Genomic DNA, 22,107 nt, shown 5'->3' with positions numbered 1-22,107 from the left:
CAGCTGTCCGAGTGGCTGGTCTCAGACGATCTTGGAGGTGAAGATGCTGGATGTGGAGGTCCTGGGCTGGTGTGGTTACACATGGACTGCGGTTGTGAGGTCAGTTGGATGTACTGCCAAACTCTCTGAAACGCCTTTGGAGACGGCTTAGAGAAATAAACATTCAATTCTCAGGCAACAGCTCTGTCTGACATACCTGCAGTCAGCATGCCAATAGCATGCTCCCTCAAAACTTGCGACATCTGTGGCATTGTGCTGTGTGATAAAACTGCACATTTTAGAGTGTTCTTTTATTGTGGCCAGCCTAAGGCACACCTGTGCAATAAACATGCTGTCTAATCAGCATCTTGATATGCCACACCTGTGAGGTGGATGGATTATCTCGGCAAAGGAGAAGTGGTCACTAACACAGATTTAGACAGATTTGTGAACAACCTTTGAGAGAAATAGGCCTTTTGTGTACATAGAAAAAGTCTAAGATCTTTGAGTTCAGCTCATGAAAAATGGGGGCAAAAACAAAAGTGTAATAATTTTGTTCAGTGTATTAAGAAGCTCAAATGATCGACATTGATAATAATAAGAAAAGTTTCGTGTGCACCAAATCAGATTAATAGAATGATTTCTGAAGGATCATGTGACACTGAAGACTGGGGTAATGATGCTGAAAAATCAGCTATGCCATCACAGAAATAAATTACACTTTAATATTTTCAAATAGAAAAAAGTTTTTTTTTAAATTGTAATGTTTTTCAATATTACTGATTTTACTGTATCGTGGTGAGCATAAGAGACTTCTTTCAAAAACATTTAAAAATCTTACAGACCCCAAACTTTGGACCGAATGTGTACATACAAACAAACTCATCCAACACGATAAAATTGAGGAATGCACTTTCAATTTAAAAGCTTGTAGAAAAACGTAGTGCTTTGTTGTGAACTGAAGCTAGTCAGTCTCTAGAGTAGCCAGACATCCATCTCTACATATCTACCACCACTTTTTCTTGCTAAAATGTAACCAGAAGCATTCCATGCCTTGAATTGTATGGTCAATAATTAGGCAAAACGGAGGGAGAGTAGGAAGGAGTGTAAGGGAGAGGGAGTATTGTTGTTTCCTGTTATAGAATCAAAGATCTAATTCTGTCTATTTCCCACACAAGCATACAAAGACATGGATACCTTTCCTTCAATTGTCCTCAATGTCCTTTGCACTTTCTGCCCTTTTTGTTTATCTGCATTTCTCCTTTACCTTTCCACGGTTTCTCTATTTCTTTTGCTTCCTGAACTTCTCATCTCCTCTTTCTGGTTCTCTTTTTTGTCTCTCGCTCTATCCCTCCCCCGTTCTCCTTCCTCTTCTATTTGGCCACAGGTCAGCCCCCATGACTCCAATGGTCAAAGGTCAAAGAGCAGAGTATATAAAGTAAGCGAAAGGAATTCTCTGCACTGAGACTCTAAACCTGCTCAAACACATATACACACACACACACAACTGGAACCCATGTGAGTGCACTTACCCTCAAAATAAAGAAAAAAGATCCTAAACTCTTCAAGTTGCAGTAGAAAAAGGAAATTAAGAAATAAAAATAAATCCATTAAACTAGACATATCATTAGTGGTAATGATTAATAGGAAACATCTCAATTACTATTGCTACTCAGTTTGCAGAATGCCATTTAAGTATTAAACTTCTGTGCATAACTCGCACAGTGTGTGCTTCGAACATTAATGATACCTCAAATCGTGTGGCTTGGCGAGGAGAGCTGTGCTATTACTATTCAAGTATTATTAACTGAATTACAAAAATTTTGTCCTGGTAAACAATTAAAATGGGCATTAAAAACAAACGTAAGATTAACTTTATTAAGTATAACGGTAACACTTTACAATAAGGTTTCATTTGTTAACATTAGTTAATGCATTAACTAACATGAACTAATAATGAGAAATATATTTGTTTCACTATTTATTAATCTTTGTTAATGTTAATAAAAATCCAGCTGTTCATTGTTTTTTAATGTTAGTTCAGAGTGCATAAAAATTGTTAACAAATACAACATTTGATTTCCATAATGTATTAGTTAAAATAAACATAAACTAGAATTAATAAATGCTGTAGAAGTATTGTTCATACTTAGTTAATATTAACTGAAAGTGGACAAGCTCAAAATGATCACTTGTGATCCGATCGACCAAATCATAATACCACGTAAAAACAGGGCTATAGTGACCTGACCACTATTCTAGAAGAGGAATGGTTCATCCCTCTTGCCATCGTGAAGGACTTGTATCTGTCATCCCAAGATGAATTCGATGCTGAATTGGCCACAAAAGGAGGCCCACCATACTAATAAATTATTGTGGTCTAAAACCAGGTGTTTCAGTTTCATTGTCCAACCCCTATGCTAAAAACTTTAGAATCTTTTGACTATGCCAGTAAGCATCTACCTAGCAACCACTCAGAATACCACTCAGAATACACTAGCAAGTACCAAAAATAGCAATGTGCTAAAAAAAAAAACAACAACATTCAGAACACAGATTCAACTGCAAAGCAACACCTGGCAACCATACACAACATCCTAACATGATGGCAATGACATTTGCATGGATAAACACTCAACACTCAAAAATCAAAGTGCAAATCTTGTTAAATCTGAATTTGGTAAAGATTCTATAATGCCAAATACACTGAGGAAAAGCGAATTCTTGTTTGTCAGAGTAACAGACTTTTAGACAGCTGCTCTTTGGAAAAATAAAAGGTATGATTAGCCACTTATATGTGATACTTCGAGAAAAAGGACACACTACCGCAGCTGCCTCTTTTTTTTAAAAACAAACAAAAAAACAAACAAAGAGAGGCTCATTTTGTTAAGCTGTTGAGAGGGAGCTTTGCAGTGAGCAGCTGAGCAATTCTTCAATGCTTTTCAGTCTCTGTGGGCCGATTTCCATACCTTAGCTAACCTCCCAAAGCGATGTGCAAACACAAACATGCTCCTTAACACACAAACGGCGAGCAGTTTCAATACTGGAGTCAAACCATCTTAATGTCACTGATGCATAGTGTAACAAAGTACTAACTCCCATTAATCATATAATCATAATCATATAATACATATGTTAAGTATACATTGAAATAAATTTAAAAATCATAATAATACATTTAAATATCATAATTTAAATATCAAATTTATCAAGTGGAAATTTATTCACTGAGTGTATTGTACTGAAAGGACTACATTAATGCTCAAAATCTACATACATTTTATTTATATAAGAGTTTAACATTTAAAAAAAAGTCTCATTTGAGACTCTTTAAGAAACTTGCCATATTGTCCGGTAGCCTAATTACAATCTAGGCGAGAATGAAGGGATGAAAGCAGACATGTCAAGACAGGACGGGTAGGTAATGAGTCTAGGTGGACCAATAACAGTTAACAGACAGGAAGTGGTGCCTGTAGCTCTGCCTTTGAGTGTTAAATTCTCCAAACAACATTTGCAGATTACATAGATAGATATGTAGCATGGTCTTATGTACAGGGGTGGACTTTGTAATTTGGGGACCCTAACCCTAAGCAATTCCAGGTATGATGCCCCAACACACCATCTATGCACCGTTTCACCTTTGTAACTCTCTCTTCATCTCTTTCTCCAAACTTTTTTTTTCTTTTTTCTTTTTTTTTTACATTTGTAAACTGTATGTCAAATCTTAAAGGAGAACTCCGGCGCAGAATGAACCTGGGGTGTAATAACACATTGGTACCGAGTCGACTGTTCTCTGGGATTTGTTTTCATGATAATCGAGTGTAAAGAGTTTTATCTCTAAAAACTGTTTAGCTTATAACGCTAGTATATGGGGCATATAATAAGTAAAAAGAGATCGCTAGTTAGTACCACTAACAAGGCTCAAAATAGCCCCACACTAACACGGTAGCTTAATGAGGGTCTCTACATACAAATCGAAGCACTGATAACTTTGTAAGTCTACAGACAGTTTAATAATAATATACTTTATAAAGACAGTAGCATCGCGTATACAGGCAGGAGCCATCTTTGGGAAACAGCCTCGACAAGTCGAACCACTAACGCCGTGAGCTGAACTGTGAGATCCCAATTCACAGTTCAGCTCGTAGCACGCCGTTCGTGGTTCGACTGGTCGAGACTGTTTTCCAAATATGGCTCCGCGATGGTACTGTCTTTATAAAGTATATTATTATTAAACTGTCTGTACACTTACAAAGTTGTCAGTGCTTCGGTAAAAACTTTTTACACTCGATTATCATGAAAACAAATCCCAGAGAACAGTCGACTCGGTACCAATGTGTTATTACACCCCAGGTTCATTTTGCGCCGGAGTTCTCCTTTAATGTAATGTAATCTGTAAATGTTGTATTTTCTCATTGTGAAATAAAATAACTAATAATGAATTCAGAAATAAATACAAAAAAACTGGGATGTCTGCGATTGGCTACATTGTTCAACGCTGCAAAAACACATTGTAAATAGAAACCTTTGACGTTCTCCAGAATGCAGAACACAAATAGCGTTTGCCATATCTGTTTCAGGCATATGCTATAATTAAGGTTTCTCCAGAATCTCATAGAATCGGGTCTGATCTTGTCACTGTTTTTCATATTAATGAAGTAGTTGCTGTGTGTGTATCTACGACCAGCACTGGTAACTGGGAAATAATCTGTGATTTGAACTGGGCCTCTCCTTACAGGCTCACAGCACTCTTTTTCTGATAGTTGTTTTGGCAAGAAAGCAAGGTTTACCATTCATAAACCCTGCCTGTGTGCTATAATACGTCTGTTGTTCATATGCTACACTCACCGCACTGGCACATTGTCATTTTCCGGGGTCAGGAGAGAGTGGCTCATAGCAGTGCCGTTTTTGTAAAAAAAAAACAAAAAAACAAAAGAGACTTTGGGGAGTTTGGCAACATTGCTTTTTGCCTCTTCTCTTTTTCCTGCTTCACTGGGGTAACTGCATTTTATTATTAATTTATTCTTGACAACTTTACCGTTGACTTCGCTCTGTTGCTACCGTTTTACTCGCACTCGCTCTAGCCCTACTGACTCTACTTTAACTTTCTCTAAGTGTCGAGATGCTACTCACGTGCAGAACTAATGAAATGACCCACAAGAAATCCACAATAGGGGGTCCCCGCATTCACAAGATGCAATATTAACATGAATCATTTTTTGTTTTAATGGTTAAGAAAATTAATACATTCTATTTTATTTCTATATGCTTCTGGGTATTTGTTGGGGCCCTAAGTGGCTGCTTGCCTCACTTATTGGTTATGTCCGCCCCCGTTTATGTACAAAAACAGAAGTGTAATATGATCAAATCTTTTACCTCCCATGGGCTCTTCCTCCTCTTCAGCTCATCACACTTTCTCAGTTTGCAGATCTGGTGTCCGACCTTTCTGTTCAGGCAGTTGCTGCAGGAACCACAGTTCTCCTTCTGCATACAAGGCCCACATACGCCGCATCTCTTCCTTTTCTTTTTTTGGGGTACCAGAGGCTCCATCAGTTCCTGGTCCTCCATATGCGGGAAGGTGAACATGCCTGCTTGCTCATGCTCAGACCTGATGTAGTCAACTGCAGGAGAAACCACCCTTGTGCTCCTGGCCCCGAGGAACACTTTAGGGTCCTCCTCGTCCACAGAGAATTCATATATGTCCTGGACGGGAGGGCCAGAGCCACCCTTTAGCTTGTGCATATTGAGGGTCCCACTCTCCTTAAGGACAAGAGAGTGGTACAAGTGGCCGCTAACGGTTTCAAAATACAAGGTAAAATATAAGGTTATTTACAACACAGCACAGACCAGTCCATAAAGTGTGTGTGCTGTGTTAGGACAACAAAGAAGAATGTTTGTAAAGGGGTTTAAAGGGTGGCGATGGGCACAAGAGGTAGTTCTGGGCATGACGTCATTCACCTGCAGGTGCAGGAATGTTAGGAATAAGGCCACAGGTGATGGGGAGCATCTCTCTATTACACAAACTTTATGTCATTTGGATGGTGTCATAAAGCAGTTCAGCTCATTGCCACTTAAGGCAGTGTGGGGACTGTATGAAGAGGGAAAAAATATGGTTAAGGAATCAGGATATATTTCAGTTTTGCTTAAATTAACTATTGTCAATAAAAAAACATTTTTCATCTTAAATTCAAATAAAAAAAAAGATTGCATTATTGACATGAGTGTAAATAAGACAATATTGCCAAAGTTTAAATTACATGTACAAAAAGTACAAAATAAAGATCAAAATAATAAGTAAATATTAGAATCTATCTATCTATCTATCTCTAAATTAGGCTAAGATAAGTTGGGATATGGATATATTATCTAATATAAAGTTTTTAATAAGATGCATAATAAAGGTCATAAGTCAAAAGACATTGACAGTAACAGTCTAAAATTTCATGATCATTGTTCAGTCTCGTTCAATTATCTCCAAAGAGGAAAACCCCAAACAAGACAAAGATACTGAATCACGATAGGTAGCCTACTACGTGTAAAAAGTGAGAAAATACTCGGTTAGAATGAAGAATCCTTATGAGACAGCACAGCTCTTTGTTTGTCCTCTATGAGTCTCAATGCAGGTCTTTCGCTCAACGCTCTTTGTTCAGCGCTTGGGGACCGTCAATAAACTCAAATATTTTAACAGTAACTACGGACGTACTATTGAGCATTGTTGTTAAGGTATTGTATAGTTACACGTCAGTGAGGAATCGTTAAAAGACCGATATGATTCGAAATGACGCGTTATTTATTTGATAAAGTATGTGTGGAAGGTAATAGGGTTTTAATGAGGAATTCCCTCGGTGCCTGACTTAATGTTTCGATAGATATAAAACACACTGCAAAGAAATTACTACGGTAACTATATATATATATATATATATATATATATATATATATATATATATATATATATATATATATAAAATATATATATATATATATATATATATATATATATATATACACACTGCAAGTAATCCAATCTTCTTCAACTAAGGCGAGTATGACTCTTAATATAAAATATAAGTTGCACAGTCTATAGACATTATTGGTAGTATGAGCAAAATATAGTTCGAAGTGGCAATGCTTAAGTAAACAGAACGTAAAGCATTTTCAGAGTTTTTACGCGCTCTTAAACTTTGTAACAATATTCCCATTTTTATCTGATACAAATTTAAAAAGCTAATTTAGACATATAGCCTACTACAACGCACCCATAACCCGTGTAAAACGTTGTAAACAGCGTTCTAAAAGCATAACAGAAGTGCGCCCGTATTCATGACTATTATCCTATCGTGTGCAATCTTTTTGTGAATCCAGCACTGGAAAGCGTTGTAAACCTCACTTTAAGTTGTAGATTAAAAACTTGATTAGAGATTATATCTATCGAATTAAAGAAGAGAAACTGCTGATACGGATGAAACCGTGTTTATTTTAACGTCCATTAATTCATAATTATTGTACACTTAGGCTAGCCTAGCCTATACTGTCACCTCACGATGATGGTGGTGGGCTAACAGTAATTTTACCCATGTAGGTAATTTATAAATGACTAAATAACGGTGTTACAACTCACCCCGTGTTACAAAATATGTAATGGTTAATCTGCTAGTTAGTGAGCGATCTTTTGAATGAAACAAAAGTAATGACATTCAAACTGAGTAACCTACATAAGCCCAGAGCTAGAGCAAAATAAACCCGTATGAACCCTATTAGTATGGCGAAATGAAAAGTATTGCATATCCTGCAATCAACAACTAAGGAATCCTGCCTAATCGTTAAATGGCCCAAATAAAAAAATAAAAAACAGCCAGTCAAGTGTGTCGCACGCGCTCTCTGAGACTTGAGCACGTGGCTCCTCACTCAGCCGGGCGCTTTAACTGGCGGCAAAAATGAAGAGTTCAAGAAACTGAGGTGTAAAAACCGGCGATGATCGCCGTGAACACATACACGCCTTTATTAGCTTTTTCGATTTATGTTGACAAACAAGTGACAGTTTTCCTTGGAAGGGTGAGAGAAACGACACATCAGCAAGGCCCCCCTCTGCATAAAGAAAACAACACCCCGGGGTGCGTGTTGCAGCGTTGCCGTGCGCGATTTGTTACAAAGACACAAAATATAACATTTCTGAGTGAACAGAATGTTACCTTTATAACGCATTCAATACATTATAACAAAGGCAGTTTCAACGTTTTCTGGTGTTGTCGTTACATTGATAGCTCTCATTTCACCGCATAGCCTAATACAATCGACAAAAGTTATCAGTAATCGATGTGTATTGCGCTAATCACCTCATTAGGGATTCAAAAACGTACACAGGAGAATACACATCTTTCACTTGTGTAAAATTTACGTTTTCTAACTTCTAACTTTCTAACTTTCCCCAAAGAGAAAAAGTTTCCAAAATGTAAAGAAATAATATGCAGGAAGGACTTACCAAGCGATGGAAACGTGCTCGTGCGTCTTGTCAAAGCCCATTTAGATGATTTACTTTAAAAAAAAGTACATGCATATTCAGCTCCAAATGACTAGAATTACTAAAACGCAAGTAGCTTTTATCTTAAAATGCAGTGCAAATGAGGGAAAAGTTAATTTGTTGCACGGGTTAAAAAAACCCCCCCAAACAGTCAGGACATGACATGGCGAATTCCACGATAAGAAAAAAAGTTGCTATTTCATTATGGGACAGACCCTTTAAACTTTCCTCTAAGTCTCGTCCATGTACTCTTGGGAAGTTTTAGAGTTAAAGACGATGAGGAGGAGGAAGGAGAGGCGGCGAGAGACTAAAGTAAGTTGCGGAATGGAGTTCAGAGTCCTGTGGAACGATGGGGTTAAAATTACGTCATCGCGGTGACAAGATGTCTAGATTTGAACAGAACTTTAAGGGAAGAAAAATAGTAAACGCTTCTATAAGACTCAATGGTATATCACGTTGCCAACATCCTTACCACATGATAGATATTAACATAATACACATTTTAAAATTTGCCTGGTTTAAGAGATTCACACTGCATGCCAAACATAGGGTGTTTTGTGTATGTTTTATTACATAGTACTGTAAACAGTTGTATTTATCTGAAAAACAATAAGGAGGAAAGAAAACAACATCAATAGTACACTAAAAACAAAATTCACATCTTTCCTACTAAATTTCATTCAGTTTCCATAAGCAAACAAACCATGAATCATCATCATCATCATCAAATCTCTAGAACTGCACTTTAAATGACTGGACGGATGCCATCATTTTTTTAATGCATGTTGCATTCTGGGTAAGACAAACGATACAGTCAAGCATCACATATAGCATTATTATGGATTGTTATGGTCAGTTATGCTTCAAATAGGTTGGTTATGTTCAGATATGCAATAAATAATACAAGAAACAGTTTTCAAAAACATTCAAACAAAAGATACTGTCAGAATAGTACAGTAAACAAATAAAGAAAAGCTTCAGTGTTAAACCATCTGAAATATGGTTTACTTTGCACACAATCATTGGGGACGGAATCCAAAATCAGTCTGTAATGGTAATATAAGACTATTGTTCGGCAATGCAGAAATTAGTCACCTATTGCCTCACTTCTTAGAGGCACAGATCAATACATAACAGTGCAGTTCAATCTCATGAAGGAATCAGACTCAGAAATGTCAGGATGGAAATACAGTGTGAAGGACAGAGTTATAAAACTGACAATAAGAAATAAGCCAAGAAAGAGCCTATGAACACAGGAGATTGATGCAGGTTTGAGAGCAAATGTTATCCAAACAAGCTGTAAATAAAATGGATGAAACATTTTTAAATAAGAAAATGAGGCTCAGAAATGTAGTTACTGTCCCTTTAACCTCGGTGGACCTGTAATAGCACATTTGATAATGTCAATAACAACATTGCCTCTTTGGGAGTCACACACTTCCATTAATGGCTGACAGTCTTATACATTTTTCTGAAAAAGTCCTGAAATGCATTCCAAAGGACATGTATTTACTCAAACCTTTTCCCTCTCTCTTTTCTTCGTCCCCATTTTGCCATAAACCCATTGTTTTAATTATGGAATGGAAGCAGAAAGAGGTCCTCTAGGTTCGGACCTGGAATTTGCCAGCCTTGGTCATGTATTTGATGCCTTTGAAAGGTTTGTACTTCTCGCCGTACATGTCCAACCTATTTACTTTCAGACCTGTCGGGTGAGAAAGCGGAAAGCAAACATGTCAGTTGTGAAGCACGTATGTATGTGGCACCATAGAGTCTTTGGGGAAATGTTGCGAATCCTAAAAGAACTGAATCAATGCGCTTGAAACCCTCTATCTTACAGTGCCATGTTACAGGTGCAGCTGTTCCAACCATCTGTTTTAGAATCAACACAGCACCACCTCCTGGCCAGATAATGCAATTTTCATAAACAGTCTCGCTTGAACATTCATATGCACAATTTATTACATCCCCTGTGGGAGATTTAAAAAAACAAACAAATTCTGATTGAAGGTCAACTGTGAAAATTTCTCTGTTCACATTTATTTTACCAGAACAAAATCTGTGAGGTACAACAAACAAATTTTATATTTTAATAGACTAATTATATATAGATTTTTAATGCAATACATTTTATTTCCCCAGTGGCAAATTTTACTGTGCATAGTAAAATAATACAATAAATATCCACAATTAAATGTGAAATAAAAGCCTTGTGTAATCCATAACTATTTAAATTCGATTAGTGGGCTAATGGTTTCAAAAATGTATAAAACACATACAACATTTTGTTACTTTTCTATGAACAATCTTGGTGTTGTGTTGGGTCAACACTTGATGTCCTATATAAATTCTGAAGCAAAATCAGTGATCTATGGTACCTGAAATGGCCAGCTGCTGAATCTTGAACTGGATGTTGATTGTTGGGTTTTCATCAGGTTTGGAGGCTCCAGCCTGGAGACTCACAGATCCTTTTAGACTGGGCAGTTTCTGGGGGTTTATCTTACCCACATCCCATGACAAAAGCTGCAAATGACAACAATTCATTGCAAAATTAATATACAGCTTCTGCCAGTTAAAAATTCACATGACACTAAATAAAAAGACCGATGCACATATTGAGAGCATTATATTATATAATATTTATTATATCCATATCTGGTCAATCATAACCTGCTATTAAAATGTACGTATTTATTTGTTGTCACCATTAAACTAATTAATATCTGCTGATCAGGGAGCACTTCTTAGCCTCTGCATGTGAAAAATACAATGCACCCTTGACATCACTGACTGATTTTTACAAGGAACAACAGTGTAAAAATAAAAAGTTCAATCAAGTTTGCTCTCAGTTAACTCAAAATGAACATCAGCAGCACTTAAAGAACAACGAACAAAGAAAACAAATGCTTGTTTACCTTGGTGACAGGGTCAAAAGTGTAAGTGCCCTGTGAGGCGTTGAGGTTGGCGTTGAGGACGCCACGGGGCAGCTGACTGCTCACCAGGACCGATTCCACCGCCTTACCCATGGTCTGCTTTGGGCCGAGGGTGAGCTCAAAGCGACCTTGAGAACTGCCCTCTCTGAAGCTGATGTTATGCTTTACATACACTGGGATGGCCACCAGGCTGAAGAACAAAGCAATGAAGTATTCAAATCACAGATATAACTGTATATTAAACTGCGAAATAACAGCTTATAGCTTTGCTCAGAAATGTTATATAATGTGAAATACAAAATGTATTATAATAGAAAAGAGTTGTTTTAAACTGTAATAATATTTCTAAATATTTTACAGTGTTATTGATCAAATGAATGTAGCCTTGGTGAGCATAAGAAACTTTTTCCAAAGGCATGAAAAAAAGTTACCAACAACAGAATTAAATGACTGATATTAGTAAGGGATTCTTGAGATTGTCCCACTGCTCGGCACAAAAGGGGCTTTCGCACCAGGTAGTTATAGGAACTAACCACCAGGGCGGTCCCCTGAGAACAAAATTTTCCCCTAGGGTCATTTTCCTGGTTGCATTCGCAACGTAAGCTGGCCGACAGTGACGTAATTTAAGCATGGTATTCAACAACTGAAGGATGGCGTGATCGGCACTGTGTTTTTATTGTGGGTTTCGTGATAGTGGTGATGGAATGTAGAAAATTTATGTGATTGAAAAAGCAAAAAAGAGGGCTTAGAGACTAAATATCCTACAAGTTGCTGTGCTACATTTCATCGAGGCAGACAAAGGCAACAGGTAAATGCTAGCCAACACGGTTTCAGTTAATTCGTGTATATGTAACCTTTGCGTTTACATGGCTTTTTTAATTGGTTGGTGCCGGTGCTTTGTATGGCATGCATTCGGCCAATCAATGTACACTTATGTCACTGCTAGTTCCTGTTGTGCTGGGTTAGACCCTACTCTCCCTACTCTGACGTAGGAGATCATTTAGTTCCCCCAAAAGGCGTTCCTATAACTAAAATCGTTCACAGTTCCTGCAGAGCGAACACCCCAAAAAGCAGGTACTCCCACCAATAGTTATAAGAACTATGAAAACGTTCCTCTGGTGTGAAAGCCCCTAAAATGAATATCTAAAAGAGATTTTTTTGGTCATTTCCTCACTGTGAGTTGCTAATCCTGCCTTTAAAGTTAATCATATGTTGTGATGTTCTCACTTCTGAGAGCTGACGTGGTAGGAGAGGAGGCGGAAGTTTCCGTCTGGTGGGATGAAGGAAAGAATTCGCTCGGCTTCCCAACGCTTGAACCGCACACAGGGGTGGAAGCTGACATCATCCAGGAGTCGAGGGTTCTACAGAATGAAAGGTGCCGAATGCAAAAGAAAAAAAAAAGAAAGAAAAGAAATGAGGTATATGGGTTAGTTAGTATAAAGTATATAAATATAAAATATATTGCAGACTTGAACTTCAGAAGTGCATTTGGTCATTTTGTAAAAGTGAAAAATGTTCTAGAATTGAGAAGCAATTTTGAAAAGTGAAGATGTCAGCCCAAGGTAACACAAGCAAAGCGCTATGGAGTGAACCTTTAAAGGTATCGAAGTATTGAATTAAGTCACTTATCATTTAAATGTTTTTTTTTTAGTTTTTTTTTTTTGCGTTTCTCATTTTTATTAGTTTCGTTTCTGTAAATATTTCTGTTGGGCTTTACTTTAGTTTTTATTTCAGTTTAGTTTAAGTAATTGTAGTACTTCAAACTGAAACTTATTTTATTTAAGTTAGTTTAGACCTATTTGGACACTTGTATGTGCAACTATATTAAGAGCTGGGCAATAATATAGTTATATTTTGCAATGAAATGTAATTCAAGCAGTTGAAATTTGCTTTATAGTGTATATCGCTTCACACTGAATTTAGAACATCTTTTTTAGGCACGATGCGGAGCGGAGATATAGCTTATATATTACATATATATTTTATAAAACAGTTATTTTAACATTTATTGCAGTGGCGCAGCAAGTACTCAGGTCACAGGTGTAATTTACAATGGCTTTGAACATGGCTCAACCAATCAGAATCAAGGACTGGAACTATCCGTTTTATAATTTGATAATTATTCATTTATTACTTAAGTTATTAAAAGAATTGTTCACTCAAAAATGAAGATTATTCCATAATATAATCACCCTCTATCCATCCTAGATGTATATTACTTTCTTCTTTCAGCGGAACACAATCAGAGCTATATTAAATAATATCCTGTCTCTTCCCAGCTCCATTGAATCGTGCCAGAGTTTTTGAAGCTCCAAAAAGCGCATCCAGGACGTATGACGTAGGTGTAGTGTAAGCTTAGGTAAGAACTGACGAACGAGGAAGCCCAGAGGATAGAGCAAAACAAAACACAGCTCACGAAACGTCTAAAACAAGAAGTTTTAAAAGAAAAACATCAGAGGATTTCGATATAAGAGAAGAGGAACTACGTCCTACATCGCGTCAGAGGTCACGCTTCTGCCGAAACTTGACTATCTCATAAACACATGTACTGTACGTCCGTTGCCGAAACTAGTGATTATAGTTTATAAAGTTTTAAATGCGTATATTTTTATTTCAAAACCCCATCACTTTACTTCAGAAGGCATTTATTAACCCACTGGTGTCTTATGGATTATTTTTTTCTTAATGGATGGATTATGCTTCTTGGAGCTTCAAAAACTCTAGCACTATTCAATGTCATTACAAAGCTGTGAAGAGCCAGGCTATTAATTAATATGAAAGAAGAAAGTTATATACACTTAATATGACTTGAGGGTGAGTAAATTTTGGCTAAACCATTCCTTTAAAAAACTTCAAGACACTGGTGTATTGGTTGTTCAGGACTTCAAAAAGTTCAGCAAACTTATTTTTGAAAAGATATCCAGATTTACCATAAACGACAAAGTGAGATCAGGCATTCCTGTAAGTTTCACACAGGCGTCTACCACTCCCTGGATCTCTGCTGTGATAGTGGAACCTTTGAAGGAAAATATATTCATTCATAAATGATTTACTGATTTATAGGTTAGTAATCAGACAGCAATGTCATATGCGAAATTCGAGATTCGGCCAAATAATAAGATCTACCTGATTTGTCAATGATAGCATCGATTTCTTCCACCACGTCAAAGTAAGCTTCGTTGTTGGTATATTTGACTCCTGTGCGCCGCCATGGTACCACTGACAGCTGACCTGTAGGAAGCTGCTCGCCAACATTAGTACTTCCTGTGCACAGATAACAAACACAAGATGGATTCACAAGCTGAGACATTTAGCACACCACAAAATAACACAGAATACCTGTGATGGTGTTCACTACTGTGCGCAGGATGGTTGGAGGTTTAATAAGCTCTTTTAGGATGTTTGATTCGGTGGCCAGAGGGAAGCCATTATCCAACATCTCCTCCAGCAGCTCATAGACCACAACAACATTGTCTTTAATAGCTGCCTCTGTGCACACCCCAAAATAGTCCTAAAGGGAAAATAGAACACGTTAATAGAGTCTTTTCAGAAGTAATGGTAGCACTTAAAAGTAATGCTTTATATTAAATTAAGTAATAGTTAATATATTTCAGAAAACGGATCAGTAGCTCATGTAATGTACCACAGTAATTTAATTAACCACATGCAATGTAACCACGGTTGAATGTAGTGTGTAAATACCATGTTCTATGAAAATCGCACTCATTCTGTATATTTTATACTGATTTTCCATGTTATCACCATCTGATACCATCACTGTACCATGATAGCGCCATAGTACTTTTTTTTTTAGTTTGAGGTGTTTTTGGGCAATATGATACCATGGTAATATGATACAACTTTGGACATGTACAAATTTATGTTCAAATTTCTAAAGTTTTGGGGCCAATAATATTTAATTTTTTTAAAAGAATGGAATCATTTTATTTAGCAAAGATACTTTAAAGGTGACCGTACAGATCTTTATAATGATACAAAAATCTATTTAAAAATAAACACTGTTCTTCATAACTTTCTATACATCAAATAATACAGAAAAAAGAATTACAGTTTCAACAAAAATATTAAACAGCTTGACTGTTTTTAACATTGATAATAATTAGAAATGTTTCTTGAGCAGCAAATCAGGGTTACACTTTATTTGAAGGCGTCTTTGTTACACTGTACATTTTAGTACTGAGTAATATCAAGTACATATAGGCTTACTATAGGGTTAAGATTAGAGTTTAGTTTGGTTTAGACTAGAGTTTAATTAATACGCACTACCTCCGGGAACTTAACTGTCAATTTCGTCCCCGCCCCTTTTTAGGGGAAAACAAAATAAACTTCAATACAAAATAACGACACAAACCAACGTCCGTACACAGCCTGCAGGCGTGAATAACTTAAGAAATCACTAATATAAAACATGTCAAGTAATTATATGTCCACCCTGCTTGCCATATAGCGTGAAAGATAGACATCAACAAACTTAATTTGGTCAATTTAAAAACATGCCCCTTCATTCTCCCAGCGTCAAATTGGTGTAACAACCCCACCCAGTGAGGTTATATATTATAATGTATATTATAAGACATAATACATATATTTAAAGATGTTTACTTTACAAAATGAGGTAAAATCATTCACTGGCTTATCGATGAGGTACGACTACGAGTAAATGTCCGGGTAAGTACACCTCTGGCCACTGGGTGGGGTTGTTACACCAATTTGACAGAATTTGACGCCGGGAGAATGAAGGGAACTGTTTTTAAATTGACCAAATTAAGTTTGTTGATGCATCTTTCATGCTCTATGGCAGGCAGGGTGTACATATGATTACTTGACATGTTTAATCTTAGTGATTTCTTAAGTTATTCACGCCTGTCGGCTGTGTACGGACGTTGTTTTGTGACGCTATTTTGTATTGAAGTCTATGGGAAGTCTTTTTATTTTCCCCTAAAAGTGGGCGTGAATCTGTTCAGAGATATTCTATGACGTTGCGCCGGTTGTGCGTATAGTAATTACCAGACATGGGGACTTAGTCGACTCAGGTCGCTATTTTTATGACTTGTGACTTGACTTGACAAAAAACTAAATACTTGAGACTTGACTCGGACTTGGAAGTTGAAGACTCAGGACTTGACTTGAGACACGATTACTTGAGTGTTAATCACATCATGTTTTCAGTTTGAGTATAAAATATATAAATTATTTAAAAAAATAAAGTTGATCCACCTGGAGCGCAGGCTGAGAATAGCGTTGTCATGACTGGATCACGACACTATCATCAGTCACTCCCTCTCGTACCTTACGCACACCACGCCCACTTAGATCAGCTATCTCATATCAACATGTCAGCCGGAGGGGTACCGAGGGTCATCACTTTCGGCTTCAAAAATTATTCGCAAGATGGCAAAAGATGAACAGCGCTTTGCAAGACACGCAATATTAACATCGCGGACAGCCAGACGACAACCTCCAATTTTGTCCGTTATTTGAAGAGCCATTCTGCCCAGTAAGTGCTTGTCAATTTGTTAATGTTATCTGGTTAGTTGGTAGTTAGCTAATGTAATAATTTCAGGCCCAAAAAAGGCCCAAACATAAATGATCACATTCATCTAATCTTTCCTAACGATCCGCTAGCTGCCTGCCCCATAAGCAGGCCGTCAAAAAAACGCATATCTGTAGGCAGCCTAGGCTCCGAGATCTGCACACAAAAACAATTGCTACCAACAAGTGTTAACCAACCACTTCGGCTTCGATTTCGGTGGGGACGGTGGGGACACGTACCCACCAGATTTCGTCATGTGACAAGTCATTTTTTGAACCCACCACTTTTAACTTAAAGTTCATAACAATTGGACTTTGGGATAGATTTTTTTTGAGGAGCAATCTGAAGCAAGAAATTTGGTGATTGTTGTTTAGGTACATTAAAGGGTCACTCCACCCATTTGCATTAAGATTTCCATTGTTAGAAATCCAGTCATACTACTGAATGGTCGTGCAACACTCTTTCATTTTCCCCCGAGACGAGAGAAATCCTCTATTTACCTTTTTCACTTCCTCCTACAATGACGCAAAAATCGTCATTTTACGTCATTGTAGGAGGAAGTGTAAAAGGGGGGGGATTTCTGTGAAGACTACAAGCACTAGTTCCCACCCTTTCAAACCCGCCCATAGGGGGTTGGACCTAATGCGCTAACAGACCTATCAGATCAGTGCCAGTGCGTTTGATTTCACCGGGAGAAACTTTTTGAAAATATGGACGAAGGTACTGAATACATAGGCGGATGCATTATGGAGGATCTGGATTTTGACGAAGTTATGGTAGAAACGGATGTTCGTGGCTACCTTTATGAGCCACAGTATAGCGACGAGCAGCTGAGGGCTATGGAGGAACCGGAGGCGGCTGAAGCTGCTGCCACCACAGCCGATGCAGACGATCTGCCTGCTGCGGACGAGGATCCCGCAATGGCTCGAGCTGGGACAGATTGGTGGTGCCTGTGCTCTCTGTGCTGTGCTGCCTGTGCTCTCACGGTGCCTGTGCTCTCACAGTCCTTCACGTCTATTGCAATCTCAAAACTCCGGCCAGTTGATAATACCTAGAATATATAAATCGACTGCTGGCGGTAGATCCTTTTCCTATTTAGCACCAAAACTTTGGAACAATCTTCCTAACATTGTCCGGGAAGCAGACACAGTCTGTCAGTTCAAAGCTAGACTAAAAACACATCTTTGACCTAGCATTCACATAACACTCTATAGACTTCTATAATTCAATATTAGGCTGCTTAGATTAGGTCAGCCGGAACTGGGAACACTTCCCTCAAATCCTGATGTACTCGTTACATCATAAGAAGAATGGCATCTACGCTAATTTTAGTGTCTTTGTTTATCCCAAGGTTTTCCCGCAGCCTGCTGGATCCAGGCCGTTTCCAGATCTGGCGAAGGACTTTCGCCTGGACCTGATGACAATGCAGTGCTGAAGTCCCAACTAGCCTCTCCCTAAGGAGGATCCCTATACCACTCTACAGATAAAGCGTTGTGGAATTTTTCGGTTCGCGTACCTACCCAAAGTGATAAGATAAAATAAAAATTCTGCATCAAAATTTATAGACAAGTAGTTTGTTTAGGCATGGTTTGTAAGGAATTACAAACCTGCGCACATATATTCAAACGCACATAACTATAGAATCAATTCTTAATGCGCATGTGAACGCCATCAGCGTCTATCACAGGTTCACGTTTAAAGTCTGTTTAGAGAGAACGGTGTCGTCTTAGCGGCCCCTAATTTAATAACAAATGATCATTTAGACGGAAGTGAATCAATCAAAACTAACTTTAGCTGGAAAAAACATTTTTCAAGAGCCACTATAAAACCAAACCAATCTCTGTTACCTTAAATTATATGTTTATCTCTGTAAAGCTGCTTTGAAACAATCTACATTGTTAAAAGCGCTATATAAATGAGGATGACTGTGCGCCATTGGACACAGAACAAGAGTCTGTCTGCTGCCGAGAATTCCAGCGGTGCTACGGAATCGGAGGATGACACGGACGTGTGTGTTGTTGCTCACCCGAGTTTCACACCCCATATGGATAGCGGCGTACTGGAGACCTACTTTAGAATACCTAAGTTCAACTGGCAACGTCAGCCAAAGCCTACGGGGTCAAATGGTCGTCTTTCTGTAAAGTAAGTTTATTTTCATTTTGTTAACACGCTAACGTGGCAGGTTCATTGCACAAATATCTTGCAGTTAAGCTAGCTACTGTAGTGGGAGTGGTCTGCGGAGCTGAGCATTGCAATGAATTATGGGGATTGTTGTCTACAATCCACAGGCACTAAAAAGTCATTTTCTGGAAACACCGCAGAGCAAGACAGCATAATGCAATGTTTTCAAAGCCGGATTAATTAAACCATCTGTCTGTGATGCAAAAAATCTCCAGGTCTATAATTCTCCGGAGTGAAATGTGCGTTACAAACGACCGAGTGTGTGGTGATGACAGACGCAGCAGTGAAGTCTGCTCTCTTCACCTGCACAAAACGCACCCAAAAACGAAAAGCCTTGTTTTTCCTAGAAGAAAAATGATGGACACGATGTCCTGACAGACTGGAATTCGTGCAACAAGCACAAACACAACAATTTACCATTATGGCATCTATAAAACTCGATCTAAAACTTTCTCTGTCCCTCACTAAGTTACCGCTCTAACTACAGCTGAACGCGAGCTCTTGTTTGCCTCGGCCTACGTCATATGACGTGTTGCTAGCGGGAAAGGCGTATTCCAGAGCCTAGCACATTTTCATCAAAATCTCTACATCAAATGAGATTTCATTAGTAATTTCTACATATGTGTTTTTAAAAGACCTCTTCAGACAATATCAAGTATTAATTCAGTTATAAATTCAACCTGCACGTTGCTCTTTAAATTAGTAAGCTACAGAACATCGTCTTTCAAAACATGACCTGCGCGAAAGAGAAAAGTGAATGAATGCGTCATTGTACCTAAATGCACGTCCGAATGCGCCTCTGTCAATTTCAAACCAAATGGATGACTTGACTTGGACTTGACTTGACCTACTACAGGACTTGACTTGACTTGACTTGACATAGCTTGTGACTTGACTTGATTTGCCCAAGAAAAAAATACTGGTGATTACTATATGTTTGAGTCATGAACAATGAGTTTAAACATGTTTCAGCAGTTAAATAATATTTCAACAGTGTGAAAGTGTTTAAAATCATTTTTTGACTATTTTATGTCAGGCGGTACAACCAAATAGTTGTATGTATTCTGTAGTTTTACCACCTGACATGGAAAGTGTACCAACCAACCCATACTTGAAATGAGCAGTTTTTACCAGTATTTGAGAGAGATCTACAAACCTTTTCACTGTGCCACAAGGATCAGTTGGGCTCCTATGGATGATGCATTATCATGTTAAGTTACCATTACCTTGCCAATTCATAACAAAAGAGCCAGGTTTGCAGTTGTGGCACTGCCACCCTGACACTTGAGAAAATACAAATTGATGGACGAATTTAATTTATTTCATAATTAAGACACCATTTTAAATAGTTTTCTTAGTCTGTTAATTTGTTCGGACAGTTGCACCACCTGACATTTTGGGGGTTTAAGATAACAATAATGCAAAAGCAGGACACAAAATATGCATGTTATGACATTGACATTATGACAAAGCAACACGGTATTACAATCTAACACCATGGTAAATTAGAAGAATAAAATCACACAAACCTGAAATGTGTCCACCACACGATGAAGGAACTCGATGACAAACAGAGGAGGCACCTCGCTCTGTATGACGGCCACGAAGTAGATGCGATGTCGGAGCACGTTAATGAGGTAGTGGTGCGGGGTCGGGATCACCGGAGGCACGTTCTCCGGTTCCGTGGCCCGTTCCAGCGCCTCGAAAAAGTAATCGCAAACGGATCGGCTGACCACACTCTTCCAGTGCTTCTCCAGAAAGATATCCCCCGATGCGTTAACCAAGAAAAGACTGTGGATCATCTTGACAGCTGGAAAGACAAAACAAAAAATGTGAAACACAAAATTACAAAATATTTTTATGACAGACATTATTATTAATGCAGATCTGAAGCCTACACGGTGTTTAGTCCTTCAGGTAATAACAGAAGAGTAAACCTGCCAGCATCTTCATGGGTAACTGATAGGCCTCTGAGCTCATTTGTTATTCTACATCCCTATCTGGTTACCGGATAGAAGAATAGATTGTTTTTAAAAGCTCGGATGAAGAGACAGGAACGAGTTGGTTTGGTTGTTAACATGATCACATCATCATCCCCGTATCTATGCGTTAGTATGTTCTCCTCCCCTCTCTCGCATCACAGGACAGTCTTGTGACAAGCTACGGATTAAAAAGGTTCATTCACTCCACATTTTCACCAGCTGTTTCCTTTTCTTTGGGTGTAAATGCTCATATCGTATACATGAAATAATACTCACGATTTCTGGATTTTATTTCTGCCCCTTCCCGTAATTATTCTTTAATAAAGCACAATCACAAATGTCGCTTCCTTCTCTGTTATTTTGAGACTAGAAAATGTGTTATTGACTGTCATTCGCTCTGACCAATGGTGGGCTACGTATAGCACGTGTGCCCGCCCACTCTAGTTTTAATTGGTATATATTGCGGAAGCTTGTTCACAATAATATTCAAAGTTCATTGGACAGGGGCAAATAAACGTCACCGCACAGCGTTTTTTTTATTGGCTCAAGGTATCGTGCCCTCTGACAATGGGCATAAAGGTTGAAAAAAGGGCTGGCAACACCTCCATAGGATTATAAACTCTCTACATACTGCATTTATAAGACATATTGCTTTCTTTGCACATAAACAAAAATCATTAAAAATATTTTGTCTCCACATAAATAGTTATTCCTGCCACCATCTTCGTTTCTAACTTTTCTGTATTAGTAAAGATGTACTTTTAAAATCTAATATTTCCAAATATGGAAACAAAGGATAGCTTGCTATATTAGATTTCTGTCTATGTAGACCGATCATTTTCATATGCAATAATATTGTTTTTAATAGAATGTTTTATTCAAGCATTTAAGTTGTGTCCCCATGATAAGGGCCAACTCTATAAAAATTCTAAACTAGTGTCCAAAAACAAATATAAAAAA

At 37.9% G+C, this 22,107-nt stretch overlaps 2 protein-coding genes across 2 annotated transcripts in view; both read right to left on the bottom strand.

Annotated features, from left to right (window-relative positions):
• The window catches only part of tet3 (tet methylcytosine dioxygenase 3), a 44,755-nt gene extending 36,062 nt beyond the window's left edge, over window positions 1-8,693 (bottom strand). The window contains exons 1-2 of the mRNA XM_077241592.1: window positions 8,462-8,693; window positions 5,356-6,067 (exon numbers count right to left, since the gene is read on the bottom strand). Coding sequence (XP_077097707.1) covers window positions 5,356-5,721 — 366 coding nt within the window. The 5' untranslated portion in view covers window positions 5,722-6,067; window positions 8,462-8,693. The remainder of the gene's footprint in view (window positions 1-5,355; window positions 6,068-8,461) is intronic.
• Window positions 8,694-9,046: 353 nt separating this feature from the next.
• On the bottom strand, window positions 9,047-21,537 carry ap3m2 (adaptor related protein complex 3 subunit mu 2). The gene is made up of 9 exons (XM_077241576.1): window positions 21,424-21,537; window positions 20,695-20,975; window positions 14,770-14,941; window positions 14,557-14,694; window positions 14,361-14,446; window positions 12,658-12,791; window positions 11,413-11,620; window positions 10,876-11,020; window positions 9,047-10,202 (listed from the first exon to the last, which is right to left on the bottom strand). Exons 2-9 carry the CDS (start codon window positions 20,965-20,967, stop codon window positions 10,102-10,104), a joined length of 1,257 nt encoding a protein of 418 aa, XP_077097691.1. The 5' UTR covers window positions 20,968-20,975; window positions 21,424-21,537; the 3' UTR covers window positions 9,047-10,101.
• Between the last annotated feature and the right edge of the window lie 570 nt (window positions 21,538-22,107).

Source organism: Siphateles boraxobius, unplaced genomic scaffold (assembly GCF_051911475.1).
Source record: "Siphateles boraxobius isolate OS27281-9 unplaced genomic scaffold, OSU_SipBor_1 24, whole genome shotgun sequence".
Taxonomy (NCBI): domain Eukaryota; kingdom Metazoa; phylum Chordata; class Actinopteri; order Cypriniformes; family Leuciscidae; genus Siphateles; species Siphateles boraxobius.
Note: the sequence above shows the minus strand (reverse complement) of the source record. Positions and strands in the feature narration are given on the sequence as shown.

Coding starts and splice junctions, on each gene's coding strand:
- ap3m2 (XM_077241576.1), bottom strand. CDS start 20,967: ATGATCCACAGTCTTTTCTTGGTTAACGCATCGGGGGATATCTTTCTG. Junction 14,695..14,769: donor AGTAGTGAACACCATCACAG/GTATTCTGTGTT, acceptor ATCTGTGCACAG/GAAGTACTAATGTTGGCGAG. Junction 12,792..14,360: donor ATCTCACTTTGTCGTTTATG/GTAAATCTGGAT, acceptor TTCATTCTGTAG/AACCCTCGACTCCTGGATGA.